General features: G+C 41.7%; 1 protein-coding gene across 2 annotated transcripts in view; it reads left to right on the top strand.

Moving 5' to 3' along the window:
* The window catches only part of TCERG1L (transcription elongation regulator 1 like), a 325,277-nt gene that overhangs the window by 96,914 nt on the left and 211,284 nt on the right, over positions 1-17,079 (top strand). Inside the window, exon 4 of one of the 2 annotated variants that reach the window (XM_073595690.1) lies at positions 9,718-9,915. The exons of the other annotated variant lie outside the window; for it this stretch is intronic. Within the exon in view, the coding sequence (XP_073451791.1) occupies positions 9,718-9,915 (198 nt within the window). The remainder of the gene's footprint in view (positions 1-9,717; positions 9,916-17,079) is intronic. 2 annotated transcript variants of the gene reach the window in all.

Genomic DNA, 17,079 nt, shown 5'->3' on the forward strand with positions numbered 1-17,079 from the left:
TCTGGCAGGATTATCAAGTATTTTTCTTGGCTTGAAGCATTTTTAAGAGAAAGCATTGGGGAATGTCCATGTATTTCAGAGATCTACTAAAATATTTTTTTTTATTTTTATCATATACTTTAAGCTCTAAAAATTGGAAATTAAATACGTCAAATTTAATAGAACCAAATTCATGTAGGAAATGTAGCCAGCAGAAATCAAAGTAAACTCATTAAATCTTTTGTCAGGTTCATTTGTGCTTTAGCTAGCCTGTCAAATTACAGGGAGCAGTAATGTCACCTGAAATGACGGTGCCACCATTGACCTACATTATACTCAGCACACTTTGAGCTGAGCAGCAATTTTATACTGTGCTGAGCATTCCGTAGCGTATCCAGGAGCTGCCAGGGTCATGCCGAAAACAATAGGCGCCAGTATAACTTCACATATGCTCCACTGCCATATATTATAGGACCCTTTAGAATGATAATGATTCCGCTATGTACGGAAACAAATCACAGAGACACGTATCAAAAATATCCGCATGCCCGCAGCCAGTTACTGCTAAGGTTAGAAAAGACCGGCTGAATAAACATTCAACAATGAACTGAAAGCACTACATACTTTAAATACATTTTTGAATCAAGTTCCATGGATAAAAGTTTAACCTTCAAATCCTTATGATTCATTACTTCACATTTTAGAAAAGGAAAAATATAATATCATTTTATTTATTTTTTTTACATTTTGACTTACTATGTGAAGCACTAAAAATAACATAAAAATACAAACTTTTGAAATGAGTGAGTATTCCATGCAATGTCTATTCTCTCTGAAAGCTCCAAATTACAGCTGTATTCAGGGGTGTATCTACCACGAGGCAAACAAGGCGTTTGCCTTGGGCTGCATTTTTCAGGGGGCAGCACCGCCCCACAGGCAGAAAGGGCACTACCAGTAGTGGCGTCACTACGGGGATGCGGGGGGTGTGGACCGCACTTCACACCAACCCTCTGACAGTCTCATTTTTACGCTCCCTCTCGGTGACCAAGCTGCAACAGCCAATTCTCTGGTGACGTTGCCCAGCAGCCACCTCTTTACATAGACCCCACCCCTTTCTAGGTGCCTCAGCTGAGATTGTCTTACCCAGCAGGGAGGAGAAAGGGAGGAGAGCAGAGGGGATGTCACATCGCTTAGGACAGGGATCTTCAAACTGCGGCCCTCCAGCTGTTGCAGAACTACACATCCCATGAGGCATTGTAAAACTCTGACATTCACAGACATGACTAGGCATGATGGGAATTGTAGTTCCTGAACAACTGGAGGGCCATAGATAGAAGACCCATGGCTTAGGACTTTTTATGGGACTGACAATGGGGAAGAAGAAGAGGGACTGCATGGGAGTGGCGCTGCTCTGCCTCCTGCTGCAGGTGTAGTATCCCATCTAAGTCATGGAGAATGGAGACCGAGCAGCTGGTGTCACCTCAATCCTAGGGACACCTTCCTACAGTACCTGGACAGCGCACTAGAATCCTAGGAACACCTACCTGACCATGTGTACACATACCTAGAGTCCCTGGACAGCTGTTGACTCTACTGCCCTATCAGCTCCGACCCTTCTCTATATTACCTACTGCACTATGGATACCTACCCTTCTCTATACTACCTGCTGCTCTATGGGCACCCACCCTTCTCTACACTACCTACTGCTCTATGGACACCTACCCTTCTACAGTTTACCCCCTGCTTTATTGGAAACTACCCTACCATTAGCTTCTCATCTTTTGGACACCTACTACCCATCTCTGTATTAGCTACTGCCTTTTAGATACCCTCCTTACTAAATATTATCTACTTTTCTATGGACATCTACCCAACTTTGTATTAGGTATTGCCTTATGGGCTGCGGGCTGCGGGAAGGTGAGAGTCTGATGTCATTTTTGGGGAGGGGGAGATAGGAGAACCTCCTGGTGCAGTATGGGGGGTAGGGGAGCCCCCCTCTTTCTCACCCCCTCTCTCTCTACCCCCACCTCTGAGGTGGAGCTCTAATAAGAAGAGGTGTAACCTAAAGAGGAGGGGGTGGAGTTTACAGATGAAGGGGTGGATCTTACATAGGAAGGGGTGGGAAAAATTTAGATGGGGGCTGCCCGATTTTAGTCTTGCCTAGGGCAGCACAAAACCAAAATACACCACTGGATATATTGCTAAAAATAGACCTGGAGTCAGGCAAAGGATACACCCAAGTCATAATTAGACCAATAGCAGAGGAAGTGGAAACGTATGCAGGCAGTGATAGGCTTATTACAAAAGCCTAGCATGCATTGCAAACTGAGTGTCACCTTAGGACCCAGTCATAAATGTTAATATGTTATATAAGATTGTATATACATATTTGAACTTTGTTATAAAACTTTGATTTACATGTATGTAAACATAAAAAATAGCCATGATAGTTTCCTTGAACTACAGAGCCCCCCCCCCCCCCTTTTTTTTAATAAGTGTGTACATGTGTGCAATTTTACAAAGGCTCTTCTTGATGGCCCAGTGACATCTTGGGTTCATCTTATATCCTGCGATGGTGAACAGCACAATCCATTTCTCATAAAATGACATATGAGCATGGTTCTGTGTTGCAGTACTAGTGGCTTTGACTATATTTTTCATTTTAACTGTATGTGTTTTAAATAATGTGTGCATTTCCAAGTATTTGTCACCTCTTACTGAAATCAAAATGCCCCCCCCCCCCAATAGTGCCTACAAGTGCCCCACAATCCCTCAACAATGCCTTCAATTGCTTTTTTTCTCCAGAAAGATGGCAAAGTATTTGTTCAGGTATCATCCAAAGTCATCCTATGCTTTATCAGGGCTTTTTTTTCCAGGGGGAACGTGGGGGAACGCAGTTCCGGCACCTCCAGCACTAAATTTATGTAATGGCAAGGGGTGCTGGGGATGTGCTGGAGGGTCTATTGATGATTGCCACTGGGGGATCTATAGTCTATAGCGACTACGCTGGTGGGGTTCTATTTTTGCACGGGGGTCTATTGTTGCTGGTGGAGGATCTGTTGTTGCTGGGAGGGGGTTTTATATTTCCGGGGGGTCCGTTGTTGCTGAGAGGAATCTACTGTTGAGAGAGATGTCTATTGTTGCTGGCTGCTGGAGAGTCTATTGATGCTGGCTGCTGGGAAATCTGTTGTTGCTGCTGGGGGGTCTATTGTTGCTGGGGTGGATTTTTGTTGCAAGGGGAGCATTGTTGTAAAGGAACTATTGTTGCTGGGGTGTCTATTGTTGCTGGCTGCAGCGGATCTATTTTGCTGCTAACAAATTCTATACACATTACTTAGCACCATAGAATGATACTTGGTTCTGTATTCTCTACTGGGAGGTGGGTAGGGGGTGGAACCAAGGGATGGTGCTCGGAGGTGGGTAGGGGGCGGAGACAAGGGGTGACGTAGAAGCGGGGGAGTTCCTGCACCTATTCTCTGAGAAAAAAAGCCCTGGGCTTTATAAATGGACATGCTGGCTCAAACATGACTCAGTCATGTCTAGTGTCTATGTAGATCTTGGTTGTGTTCAGAAACGCCTAACAAAGATTAGCTCTTGCTGTAGCCATTTGCCTTGTGACTTGTGTACAACGTTACAATGTTGCAGTCTGATCGCTGGGGTAGAGGAGGCAGATGACATGCTTCCTCCTGCCTGCAGCACACTGATGACATCATCTCTACCTATGCAAAGTCTTTGGACTGGTGCTCAAGGACTGTTATTTAATGATAAGGTTTCGAAATATAATGCTGTTTCTTTATCGTAATAATGAAAACAGCCTCTATTCATAGTAAAAAGGTTCTGAAATTTTATTTGGAAGAGACATTTACGAAGTCAAAGTAAAGATTAGGGGAAATGAATGCATGGAGACTCTGATAAGTCAAGTAGAGCTTTTTCAAACCCTGGTCTTTGACATTTGTCACATAGGATCTCCTAACAATCTTACATGTTAAGAATTTGCTAGACATGTGCACTGCCAAAAAATGTGTTCGTTTTAATTTCATTCGTTTTTTTTTTCATTTTTTTTTTTCGGGTCATTTGTTATGATCGCAATTTGTAAAATCGTACACTCGTAAATTCGTACATTCGTAAATTAGAATAAACAGAAAGCTGCCTGGATCAACCTAAACTGAGTAAATTTAGAAAAAGTATAGCGAGTTTGTATATAACATTCACCCATATGAAATCCTCATAGGATGCAGTTCTGATAGCCCTAAAGGCATACAAGAAAAACAAAGAGAATAAAATTCTCTTAAGAGGGCAAAACACTTGAGTTACTTCAAAACTAGCTTTATTTATACAAAAAAATACCACTGCAAATAATTAAAAAAAAAAATAGAATCACGGGTAAATGGCTGACAAAGACTATTAAAAAATTGGACAACGTGCTTAAATTCTTAAAAACATAGGAAGCCGCGGCTGCATATCCAACACATACACATCAGACATCACCATTACCACTTGCATACACAAGTACGAAAGTAGGACTAATTAGAATATAAAAATAATCATGAAGATTGCGTATAAAGACTACAAGTGTTGAAGTCCATTATATGTGCCACATAGGTTTGGTGCTGATAAGTAGGTGGGCGACTTGAGTGTATTAGTCCTGTTTACATGAAGATAGTGGGTTCTGTTAGGAATCAGAACACAGACCATCAGCATAGATATGTAATCAGGCAGTATAGCAGGTGTAACAGGCAGCTTGACTATGGATGTTCATAAGCAGCGGAGGAAAGAAGCATAGGCAAGCATAGCAATAAATCATTCAAGGGTCATTAGGGGGAGTGCTATAGAGAGTAGAGCAGGCATCCAAATTGTAACTTCAAATTGAAATGTGGATACTCTCACCAACTGTGAGGGATCCAATGTCCTCCTGCAGTATGACTCTACCCCTAGATGAGTGGATGGATAATGGCTACAAGCTCCGTTATGTGTTGGTAAACAGAGGTGTTCGACCGGGATATTCGACCGGAAAGGGAAACGTCCCATATAGTGTGTTCGTTGCCTCCGTATGTTTCGACGTGGATCCGGAAGAAAGAAAACAAGCCATCAGCTGTTAGTTCCGTGCTATCACTCAAGTCAAGGAGCGCGCGGCTTCCAGTGACGTGCTGACGTCACACCGTTGACGCGTTTCACCAGCCAATAGACGCTGGTTTCTTCAGAGCAAGGAGGAGCCGGGAAAATAAGCTTAAATAGGCAATTGCACACGTAATACCTAACAAGTATCACTAGATGTCACATAGTTAAATAGTTACACATAGTTAGGCACATATTTAACCCTTTGATCACCCTATATGGTAACCCCTTTCCAGCCAGTGTCATTAGTACAGTGACAGTGTAAATTTTTAGCACTAATTTAGTGTCACTGGCGATGTCAGTGGCAGTTAGTTTCCCCTAGAGTCAGCTAATGTCAGATTGTCTACCGCAATATCACTGTCCCATAATACGTCGCTGATCACTAGTTTGTAGGCGCTATAACTTTCATGCAAACCAATCAATATACACTTATTAACTTTTTTTTTAACGCAAAAACATGTAGCATAATACATTTTGGCCAAAATATAAGTATACACTTTTTTATGTTTTTTTTTTATTGGATATGTTTTATAGCAGAAAGTAAAAAAATATTGTTTTTTTTTTTTTAATTTTTAGTCTTTTTTTGCTTATATCGCAAAAAATAAAAAACCCAGTGGTGATCAAACACCAAACAGAAAGCTCTTATTTTTGTGTGAAAAAAAATTACATAAATTTTGTTTGCATAAATCGCTGTATGACCATGTAATGGCCAGTTAAAATAGCGCAGTGCTAAATAGCAAAAAAAAAAAATGGTCTGGTCATGAAGTGGGTGATATCTTCCGGAGCTGAAGTGGTTAAAAATTTTTCAAGATCTTGTTTTTTTTGTTGAAATAAAAGCTGGAGACAGAAACAATATAGTGATTGTGCCAAACTGATACAAATCTTAATCTAGTCTCTTTGGATTTTATTCAGTATAACAAAAAAAAAAAAAAAAAAAATCCTGCCGCAGAAACAAAAAAGCTGAAACACGACTCACATTAATATTAGAAACAGTAGATTGATGTGTCTCTTTACAAACTGTCTTACAGACAAAGCAATAGAGAAACAAATTCCTAGCTTTCAGATTTTGTGTGTCTGATAAATATTGAGGATGATGGTGTTCAGACATTAGTTTGTGATCCACAGGTGACTTGTTTGTTTGTTTCCAAAATTTATGTTGCTCCGGTATATAAGGCACACCGCGCTGCCCAATGCACACTGTGTGATCTCAGCCATGCTGCTAGGTTGCTGGAGCCGAGGGAGCGTTCATAAAACTGTCAAACAGCTGAACCTTCAGATTTCCTCTCTGTAATACTGAAAGCATCCTTATTATTTGACGTTTTTATGAACAATCCTTCTGCTGCAGAAGCCTGGAGAGAGTGTCATCAGGCAGCAAATAAGACAGCCTCTGTGGGGGCTTATAGCTAACTTTCAGGACAAACGCGTCAGCTTCAGAGGGAGAGAATAAAATGATGGATGAACTCCACATATAAAATAAATACCAAGTACAGCTATAAAATTGTTAAAAAACATCCATTTTGTTTTTAAATTCATCTTTTATTTATATATATATATATACACACTATGTTACCAAAAATATTGGGACACCTGCCTTTACACGCACATGAACCTTAGTGGCATCCCAGTCTTAGTCCGTAGGGTTCAATATTGAGTTGGCCTACCCTTTGCAGCTATAACAGCTTCAACTCTTCTGGGAAGGCCGTCCACAAGGTTTAGGAGTGTGTCTATGGGAATGTTTGACCATTCTTCCAGAAGCGCATTTGTGAGGTCAGGCGCTGATATGTTGGATGAGAAGGCCTGACTCACAGTCTCTGCTCTAATTCATCCCAAAGGTGTTCTATCAGGTTGAGCTCAGGACTCTGTGAAGGCCAGTCAAGTTCCTCCACCCCGAACTTGCTCATCCATGTCTTTATGGACCTTGCTTTGTGCAATGATTCATCTATAGCCTCCCTTTAAAGCGAGGAGGCCTATTGGTACTTGGTGGTCCCCCCAAGGCTTAATACACATTGCTGGCCAAGTGCCACAAGGGATTTAGCAAGGGTAAAGGAAAAGAGTATCTTTGTTCTTCTGTTTCTTCTGTTCTTCCGGATCAACATGGGGACAAGGTGTTTTGGGGGGACCACAAAGCATCCTCCCCATGTTGAGGGCATGTGACCTGGTAAGGTTCAGGAGGGGGTGCTCTCTTGTCAACCCCCCTTTTCCTGCAGCCTGCCAGGTTGTGTGCTTGGATAAGGGTCTGGTATGGATTTTGAGGGGGACCCCTACACCATTTTGTAAACAATTTTGGCACAGGATTCCCCTTAATATACATACCAGACCTGAAGGGCCTGGTATGGATTTTGGGGGGACCCCCACACATTTTTTTTTATTTGGTGCGGGGTTCCCCTTAATATTCATACCAGACCCAAAGGGCCTGGTAATGGACTGATCAATGATTTTTATCTATATTGCCGGGATCCAACAATTCATTACAGCCGTGAGCAGTTTTAAATGTGATTTTTTCCTTTAGAAATTTCATTTTGCTGTGGTATTGTTCTAAACATGGGAAAGATGCGCTACTTTACAGGCATACTAAGGACACCCCCCATGAAAAAACAAAAAAAGTAGGGAAAGGGATAATGCCTATAAGTAAGATTTCCAGATCGGGTAATGTGTGTAGAAGCATATAATACGTCAAATCACATACCCATGGCTGGAAACTGAGCCATATACCTGCGTATAGTATATATGTGAGCAGGGGCGATCCTCTAGACCATAGCATACATGAAAAAAATGGGGGAGGACCAGGGGGTCACAGGACAGGGTCAATCAATGAGGAACACACTGGCTATAATTATAAATAGAAACAATTTATTGCAAAATGTATCACCCCCCAGGCATGATATTTGAAGGAATATTTTGTTTTTATTGTTTCACTTTAAGCATTATTAAAATCACTGCTCCTGAAAAAATGGTTGTTTTAAAAACTTTTTTTTCCATTGATACATGTCCCCTGGGGCAGGACCCAGGTCCCCATACACTTTTTATGGTAATAACTTGCATTTAAGCCTTTAAAATTAGCACTTTTGGTTTTTGATGTTAGTGTCCCATAGACTTTAACGGTGTTCCGCTACTTTTGAATTTGCCACGAACACCGCATAATGTTCTCTGTTCGGCGAACACCCGATGTTCGACTCGAACATCAGGCTTAGTGTGGGGTTGTTTTTCAGGTGTTGGGCTTGGCCCCTTAGTTCCAGTGAAGGGAACTCTTAAGGCGTCACCATACCAAGACATTTTGGATAATTTCATGCTCCCAACTGTGGGAACAGTTTGTGAATGGTCCCTTTCTGTTCCAACATGACTGTGTACCAGTGCACAATGCAAGCAGCAGTGCAAGACCAGTCCAAGACCAAGACCTAACAGTCACAGCGATACAAGTTCCACTCAGAACAGGCCTCGCTATAGTCAACCAAATAAGTAGAGTGCACGTGCTCAGCATCATATCAAGAGGTTGTCTTTGGGAAATAGACATATGAGTGTTGCCAGCATTGCTGCAGAGGTTGAAGGGGTGGGGGGTCAGCCTGTCAGTGCTCAGACCATACGCCGCACACTGCATTAAATTGGTCTGCATGGCTGTTGTCACAGAAGGAAGCCTCTTCTAAAGATGATGCCCAAGAAAGCCCGCAAACAGTTTGCTGAAGACAGGCAGACTAAGGTCAGGGATTACTGGAACCATGTCCTGTGGTCTGATGAGACCAAGATAAACTTATTTGGCTCAGATGGTGTCAAGCGTGTGTGGAGGGAACCAGGTGAGGAGTACAAAGACAAGTGTGTCTTGCCTACAGTCAAGCATGGTGGTGGGAGTGTCATGCTCTGGGGCTGCATGAGTGCTGCCGGGACTGGGGAGCTACAGTTCATTGAGGGAACAATGAATGCCAACATGTATTGTGACATACTGAAGCAGAGCATGGTCCCCTCCCTTCGGAGACGGGGCCACAGGGCAGTATTCCAACATGATAATGACCCCCAAACACACCTCCAAGACGACCACTGCCTTGCTAAAGAAGCTGAGGGTAAAGGTGATGGACTGGCCAAGCATGTCTCCAGACCTAAACCTTATTGAGCATCTGTGGGGCATCCTCAAATGGAAGGTGTAGTGCAAGGTCTTTAACATCCACCAGCTCCATGATGGAGGTGTGGAAGAGGACTCCAGTGGCAACCTGTGAAGTTCTGGTGAACTCCATGCCCAAGAGGGTTAAGGCAGTGCTGGAAAATAATGGTGGCCACACAAAATATTGACACTTTAGGCCCAATTTGGACCTTTTTATTATTTAGGGGTGTACTCACTTTTGTTGCCAGTGGTTTAGTCATTAATGGCTGTGTGTTGAGTAATTTTGGGGGGACAGCAAATTTTCACTGTTATACAAGCTGTACACTCACTACTTTACATTGTAGCAAAGTGTCATTTCTTCAGTTTTATCACATGAAAAGATATAATAAAATATTTACAAAAATGTGAGGGGTGTACTCACTTTTGTGAGATACTGAATATCCATACAGGTTGTTTGATGGAAAAATTGTCCTTGTGACATCCCCAGTACTATCTGCCTATATTTACAAAATGATATATTCTTTACTTACAGGAAGCTGTCAGAATAGAATGAAGCCAGCCAGCAGCAATCAGTCCATCGCAATTGTGGGTGCAGTAAGTGCACCCCCTGCGGCATTAATAGGATTGGAAGCAGAGTCATCACCAAGCCTTACCACACACAGAGCTCCTCCATATCATATGCTGACCCTCTGTCCAATCAAGATACCATTTCTAACCTCTCAACTGCCTGGTAAGTTCTTATAGCATTATACTGAGATGAAGGCCACTTACACAAACGACAATTCCAAAGAGAAATTACGTTTTTTCCAGACACGTGTCAAACATCAGTGAACTAGATGCCAGTCTGGAGATGCAAAGTTATATCTGGTTTATTGTCAGGAAGTAATCAGTTGTTGGAACTGCCGTGCAAAGAATTTACAATACTCTTTTTTTTTTAAAATGGTGCTCAATGTGACCCTCAAGTTTTTCTAAGAGTACGTGTTTTCATATTTCTTCATGCTCATTAGGTGCATTCGATTTAATACAGCATGGCAAAGAGTAACAATGAAGAGTAACACATGAAAAACCATTAAAGCACAACTCCACTCACTCTTGCCCTCCCCCCTGAAGACCCCCAATTATGTATACTTTTCCCCTATAGTCTTTTTACCAGTCCAGTGACTTCACAGGTCTTTCTTCCTCTGCTCCAGCAGTGGCAGTGGGTTGCCTTTCCTCCTGAAAGGTTTTTTTTTCTTTTTAAATGTGGAATTGGGTCTTAAATGTGTGAGGCCTCATTCACAGGTGGCAATGGGGCAGTAAAAATAAGCTGTTGATCCATGTTTTCCCAACCCCTTCACCTCCTACCTACAGCAGACGCCCGGACCCGTATACAGTGCCGTGGCTGTGATGCTTCAGTTTACTGCGCGGCATCATGCTGTGATTGGCAGATATTTTGATTACCAATTGCGCCCTTTGGGACCTCACCACAACTGCATGCCAAGCACCATGCAGATGTGACGTGGTAATTCAATGTAAAATCTCCATTGGGACCAATAAAAAATTACAGGGATTCACAAGGTGGCAGTATAGCCTCCTGAACACCTGCAAACCGCCAGTCAGCCACTTCTGGAATGTGATCCATGGTGGATTGCTTTTCAATGGGGCGTTAAATTCCACTGCCTGTGTGAAAGAAGCCTTAAAGTGTCAGTTAACCCAAAACGAATCTATCAGTTGAAGTATGGAGAGCTATATTATCCTTATAGTACTCTATTGATGTACCACTTGAGTATCCATGGTATATTTTCAGAAGTGAACAAGCTAAGCGAATGCTTGCTTATGCAAATAAATGTTGTAGACTAACATCTTCATTCATATAGTGGCAAATATGTGACAAAGGTAGGCTTAGACAAGCGATTGATGATTCACTATGTGAAATCAATGATACAATGAATAATTTGCCATTTGGAAGTTCCAGAGAGTTGTTAATGATGACTGTAACACTGTTCTCATTATAATATATTTATCAATTTATATATTTATGTAGTATTCAGAGATACCTGAGAACAGCACAGGGGTTAAGTGGTTAGCACTTCTGCCTAGCAGCACTAGGGTTGCCTCTTCGAATTCCGAGCATGGCACTTTCTGCCTAGAGCTTGCATGTTCTTTCCTCCCACGCTCCAAAGACATACTAGTAGGTTAATTGGCGCCAGTCGAAATTGGAACTAGTATGTATGAATGTAAGTAAGGGGCCTTTGATTGTAAGCTCTTTTGGGCAGGGACTGATGTGAATGTACAATATATGTAAAGTGCTGTGTAAATTGACGGCACTATATAAGTACCTGCAATAAATAATAAAACAGCGTAAATGATTACTAGAGATGAGCCAAATTAACCTGGGTTTTGTTTTGAGAAAAGAGGTCTGGGTGGGGAAGTGGGGCAGTTGCTGAGGCTGACCACACACTTATTCCCAACCTCAATAATTGTGGCGGACTATCTCGGTACTGATAAACAACAACATAATTGATATATAAAATGAATTATTTATTACATATAAAAATGACCTACAGAATACATTTAAAAGCAAATCTGAAAGAAATTTCAATAAACAAATACTCAGGGTTCCCCCAAGAGGTATCTGTTGATGAAGTGTATCTCAAAGATTGGCTTTTCCTCTACTAGTTTCGCGGTGCATTCACCACTTCTTCAGGAGGAATAATCTATAAGACAAATACTTAAATAAAGCACAGGTCACAAAAAAATTCCCCTTAATGATTATATACAGTTATAATTCAGAAAAAAAAGTATATATAAAGAAAACAAACAAGTTGTTCCCTAGGCGGGTCATTGGCCATTTGTGAAACCACGAGGCCCGAAAAGGGCTCCCCCCGCGGTGGACAAGGGGGACGTGTGCGAGAGTGGTTCTAAATAAGGAAAAAAATATTAATAATAAAGGGGCATCTTATAACTAGTAACTCCACAGTCAGTGTGGACAAGGGAAGAAAAAGGGGTTGGGGGGGGGGGTGAGAAGAAGGGGGAGAGAAAAAGGGGGGAAAAAGGCATTATTTTTTCCCCCCTTTTCTCTCCCCCTTTTTCTCCCCTGAGCTCCCTGAGCAGAGAGCTGGTCACTGGAGCACTGGACTGTAAAGGGGAGGGGGGAGTGGCTGGCTCATGCTCTCAGCATCTTGCTGAGAGGCTGAGCTTAGTGCATGTCCAAGCATGTGAGCGGATCCCGACTTCATTGTCGCAATCTTGCCCGGTCTTGGACCGGCTCTGTGATGTCAGCTGACAGCAAGCTTCAGCCCGCTGTGAACTGAAAATGGGTCACAGGAGTGCAGTATGAACTGCACTCCTGTGATCCACAGGAGAAGTACAGACAAACAAACTTTGGCTGTACTTCTTCTTTAAATAGAAAAATTAAAAATGACCTGACTCTGCCTGTGAAGTGGCACATCTGTACCATGTATACAACCTACTACAGAAAACAACTGCAAAGAACAAGGTGTGTTTAAAGCGGACCCTCAGTCATTTTTTCAACTTTAAATCGTCTTCTGCTCTTGTTGTTTTAACTTTTGGATAGTAAAACATTTTTTTTCTGCCAGTAAATACCTTATACAGCCCACTTCCTGTTTCTTATCTGGTCATTAGCCTAGGGTTATGACAGCATGCACAGCTCTCTCCCTCACTCTCATGAGAGTTTGCCAGGAAGGGAGGGGGGATGAGTCATAAGAGGGCCAATGAGAGCTGCAGAGCTGGAGGTGTGCCTCTGTGTGTCTGTGTAAATCCAGGAAGTGAACAGGCAGCAGCTTCAGCTGCCCACAGTTAAAATGGCTGCAGTCAGACTCAGTGGAGCAAGATTTCCGCAGCATATTTGGCAAGTACAGAATCACAGTATATATAAAATAATATGCAAAGTGGTTGGAGGGAAGCTTCAGAATGGCAAATATGTTTTTATTACAAATTATGTTAGCAGACTGCAGTTCCTCTTTAAATTGACAGTAAATGACAGCTCCCAGTCACTTCATAAGAAAAAAACTGGTGGGGATTCCCTTTATCTATACCAGACCCTTATCCTAGATGAGGACCTCATATAGATGCGTGTGTGTATATATATATATATAAAAAAAGAAACAGAAGGGGGTTTCTCCTAATTCTTCCCAGGCCCTTCAGGTTTGGTATGGACTTTAAAGGGGAACCCCAAACAAAAACCAATAGGGCCCAACCTTAAAATTCATGTCAGACCTGAAGGATCTGGAATCAAGGGAGAAACCATCCACGCCAATTTTTTTCCTAAACTAATCCACTAATCCTTTGCTTACATGACCAAGGGTTCCCTGGTCTCTTTCACCAGAAATGATCTTATTTTATTGCAAATAGAAGCACAGAGACCCAGTGACAGGTATGCAATGAATACAGAAATGTTTTATTTTTTTTTTTTGGTATCTGAATGTACAGTACATGTAATTACTAGGATACATTTCCCTTGAGCCGTTGCCTTCTGGCAGGAACTGTTCTTTCACTCTATCTTTAGGTGTGGATGTGAAGTAGAGAGGTATTCTTGATGTGCTCTGAAAGATCCACTTCCCATCTCTCATCCTGGCCTATTGTTTGGTGGTGAAAGTTCTACTGCGCACTTCTTTTCATGGCAGAGCAATTTACAAAAAATCAATACTGCATTTTTCACCTTTCGCGTAAAGACTTTAAATGTAATAAGTGGCGTAAACTCTGAACAGCTTTCTTCTAATATCTTGTGTAGATTAAAGAGTCCTGGAAGAAAATAGCTCTTAAAGTCTAACTTCAGCCTACATTTAATTTTTTTGGGTTTGAATAGAGTGGGGAAGAGTTAACACTTTTTTCCCAGGTTTTTTTTCTCTAGCGATGACAGCGGCACTGTGTCAAGGTAGGATAGGTAATGCTTTTAGGAGAATCACTTTTGAGAGATTTTTAAGATTCAATTTAGGCTTTTTATGAAGATAGGCTACTTTCATTATGGAGAGTTTATGTAACTCTGAACAAGGCTAAACTATCTATGCCTTTCTGTGGCTCGTTTATGGTGGAGCCCAACTTTACAGATTGAATGAAAGGGAGCTGTGGATATGCATCCAAGAATATAATTGATTGAGGATTTTACTATTTATGCCATCCATGATTGGATTGAGGTCCGGCTAGCTTTGGAAACAGTTGAATAGAGCTGTATGTGGCTTGGAAGATTTCAGCCAAAGGAGGAAGGATCCCTTTATTATATGCCTGGTGGTCACTTTGTGGCCAAAGATATCTGGTGAGCACATTTATTTGTCACTTTGGGTGAAGCACTTTCTTTTAAGATTTGAAGCACACTGCACTTTAGGAGGCACGGTGTTGGAGTTTATTTTTGCCGTGTACACATGGCCGGACTTTTCGACCAAACTTGTCTGACGGAACAAATACATTGGACAATTCGACCATGTGTGGGCTTCATCAGACCTGCAGCGAACCTTTTCTGCCGAAAATGTGACGGACTTTAGAAATAGAACATGTTTCAAATCTTTCAGACGGACTCGAGTCCGGTCGAAAAATCCATTCGTCTGTTTGCTAGTCCGACGGACGAAAAACGACGCTAGGGCAGCTATTGGCTACTGGCTATGAACTTCCTTATTCTAGTCCGGTCGAACGTCATCACGGTCGAATCCGCGGACTTTGTTGTGATTGTGTGTAGAGAAGTCAGATTCGACGGAAGTCCGTCGAAAGTCCAACGTGATTCAGTCCGTCGAAAGTCCGGTAGTGTGTACACAGCATAAAAAGACCCAAATTACCACATTGTTTATATCCATAATTTATATCTTTGTTGGACTTTTTTTGTCACAAAATGTATGATTCACTTGTTGATTTGATTTATACATTTTATTTAATATTGTAATATTCTATGGTTAACTTTGCACCCTTTATCACTATTTTTAACTCTGAACAAGTGTAGGAACACAAAATAAAAACAGGAATAGCATAGGACTTTACTGGTTGCCACTAATGATCCCAAGTAGGAAGAGAGATGTTGCACCTATTTACTATGTACAATGTCTTTTAAAATGTTTTTATGATGTTTGTTCATGTTGTTACAGTACATTTTGGATTTTATATCTAATTGAGTTCTCTCTCTTCCTATTTGGGATCATTAGTGGCAACCAGTAAAGTCCTATGCTATTCCTGTTTTCCTTTTTTGATTCTTTTTTGGATGTGTTTCCACGTATAACGAGTTATGTCTCTGCATTCCTAAAAAGTAGGAACACAAAACACAAGAAGTCTGAAGGCAATACAGTACTGAGGTTGGTGTGCTGTATGTCATCAATGGGGTAAACAGAACACTAGCAACAAAACTTCACTCAAGGCAGTATAATCTGTTCTTGTTCACATCTGTGAGCCATTTCCATTTCAGTAGTTCTAGACAGGTTGCCAGACCCTAAGCCCTGAAGAGGGTATTTTTTAAACACATCAAATGCATTGTTTTGTTGTTAAAAGAATTGAGCAAATAAAAGGACACAACTCTAAATACCCTGACGTCAAAATTCTTGTGTTTGCCTCTTCTGCGCTTTGACTTATTCAGGGTTTTATTTCTGTCTGTGATCTCATTGGCGATATTTTCCCTTCCTATCCCTGTAATGTCAACACAAGAAGTTTTTTGGAGTGGGCCAGTCTGGCACTAGTCACAATGATGCAGGGTTCGAAGGATGGCCTAAAGTAATTTGATTACGTTTTAATTTGTGACCGGAACCACTTTCAGGTCTACAGAGGAGCTTGCAGTCTAATGGTTGCAGCCATGCACAATCCATAGAGTAAGCATGATTTTGAAATGTGGGAGGAAAGTAGAGCACCTGGAGGAAACCCATACAAAAGCAGGGAAAATGTACAAACTCCAAGCAAATGATCGTAGCCTCCCTGGCAGTATGTTTATGTCAGATTTTTGAATCTCAAAGCGGTACATTGTTTTGCATAGAAATGTGGTGTTTTATATTGTAGGCCTGTAATTCTTAATAATCTAAACATGTGCGCCATCAATAAATTTGTTTTGTTTCGTTCCGTTCCCTTTTTCATATTAGAATTAATTCATATTTCGTAATTCGTGCCCGAAATTCAATTTAAATTTGTACAAAATACGAATTTTCGTTAGGTTCGTTAATTTTTCGCAACAATTACGAATGTTCGTTATGATGAATTTATCATTATGAGGGGCTCCCACCATCCCTGTGCTGTGCTGACTTCCTGGGTTTTTAACTTTTAGGCTCGTTAACCTTTCGTAACAATTATGAATGTTCGTTAGGAATTTAGATCTGAAATTTGTAAGCAAAATTTCGTATTTTGTACAAAAGTGCCCCCCCTCCTGAACCATACCAGGCCACATGCCCTCAACATTGGGAGGGTGCTTTGGGGTAGCCCCCAAAACACCTTGTCCCCATGTTGATGGGGACAAGGGCCTCATCCCCACAACCCTTGGCCGATGGTTGTGGGGGTCTGTGGGCAGGGGGCTTATCAGAATCTGGAAGCCCCCTTTAACAAGGGGACCCACAGATCCTGGCCCTCCCCCCTGTGTGAAATGGTAAGGGGGTATTGTACCCCTACCATTTCACAAAAAAACTGTCAAAAATGTTAAAAATGACAAGAGACAGTTTTTGACAATTCCTTTATTTAAATGCTTCTTCTTTCTTCTATCTTCTTTCTTCTGTCTTCTTTCTTCTGTCTTCCTTCAGTTTCTTCCTCCATCTTCTTCTTCTTCTGCTTCTTCTGGTTCTTCTGGTTTTTCCTCCAGTGTTCTCGTCCGGCATCTTCCTGGTGTCTTCTTCCCTTCTTCTCCTCGGGCTGCTCCGCATCCATGATGGCATGGAGGGAGGCTCCCGCTGTGTGACACTTCTCCTCTTCTGACGGTTCTTAAATAATGGGGGGACAGAGC

This window comes from Aquarana catesbeiana, linkage group LG08 (genome assembly GCF_042186555.1).
Source record: "Aquarana catesbeiana isolate 2022-GZ linkage group LG08, ASM4218655v1, whole genome shotgun sequence".
Taxonomy (NCBI): Eukaryota; Metazoa; Chordata; class Amphibia; order Anura; family Ranidae; genus Aquarana; species Aquarana catesbeiana.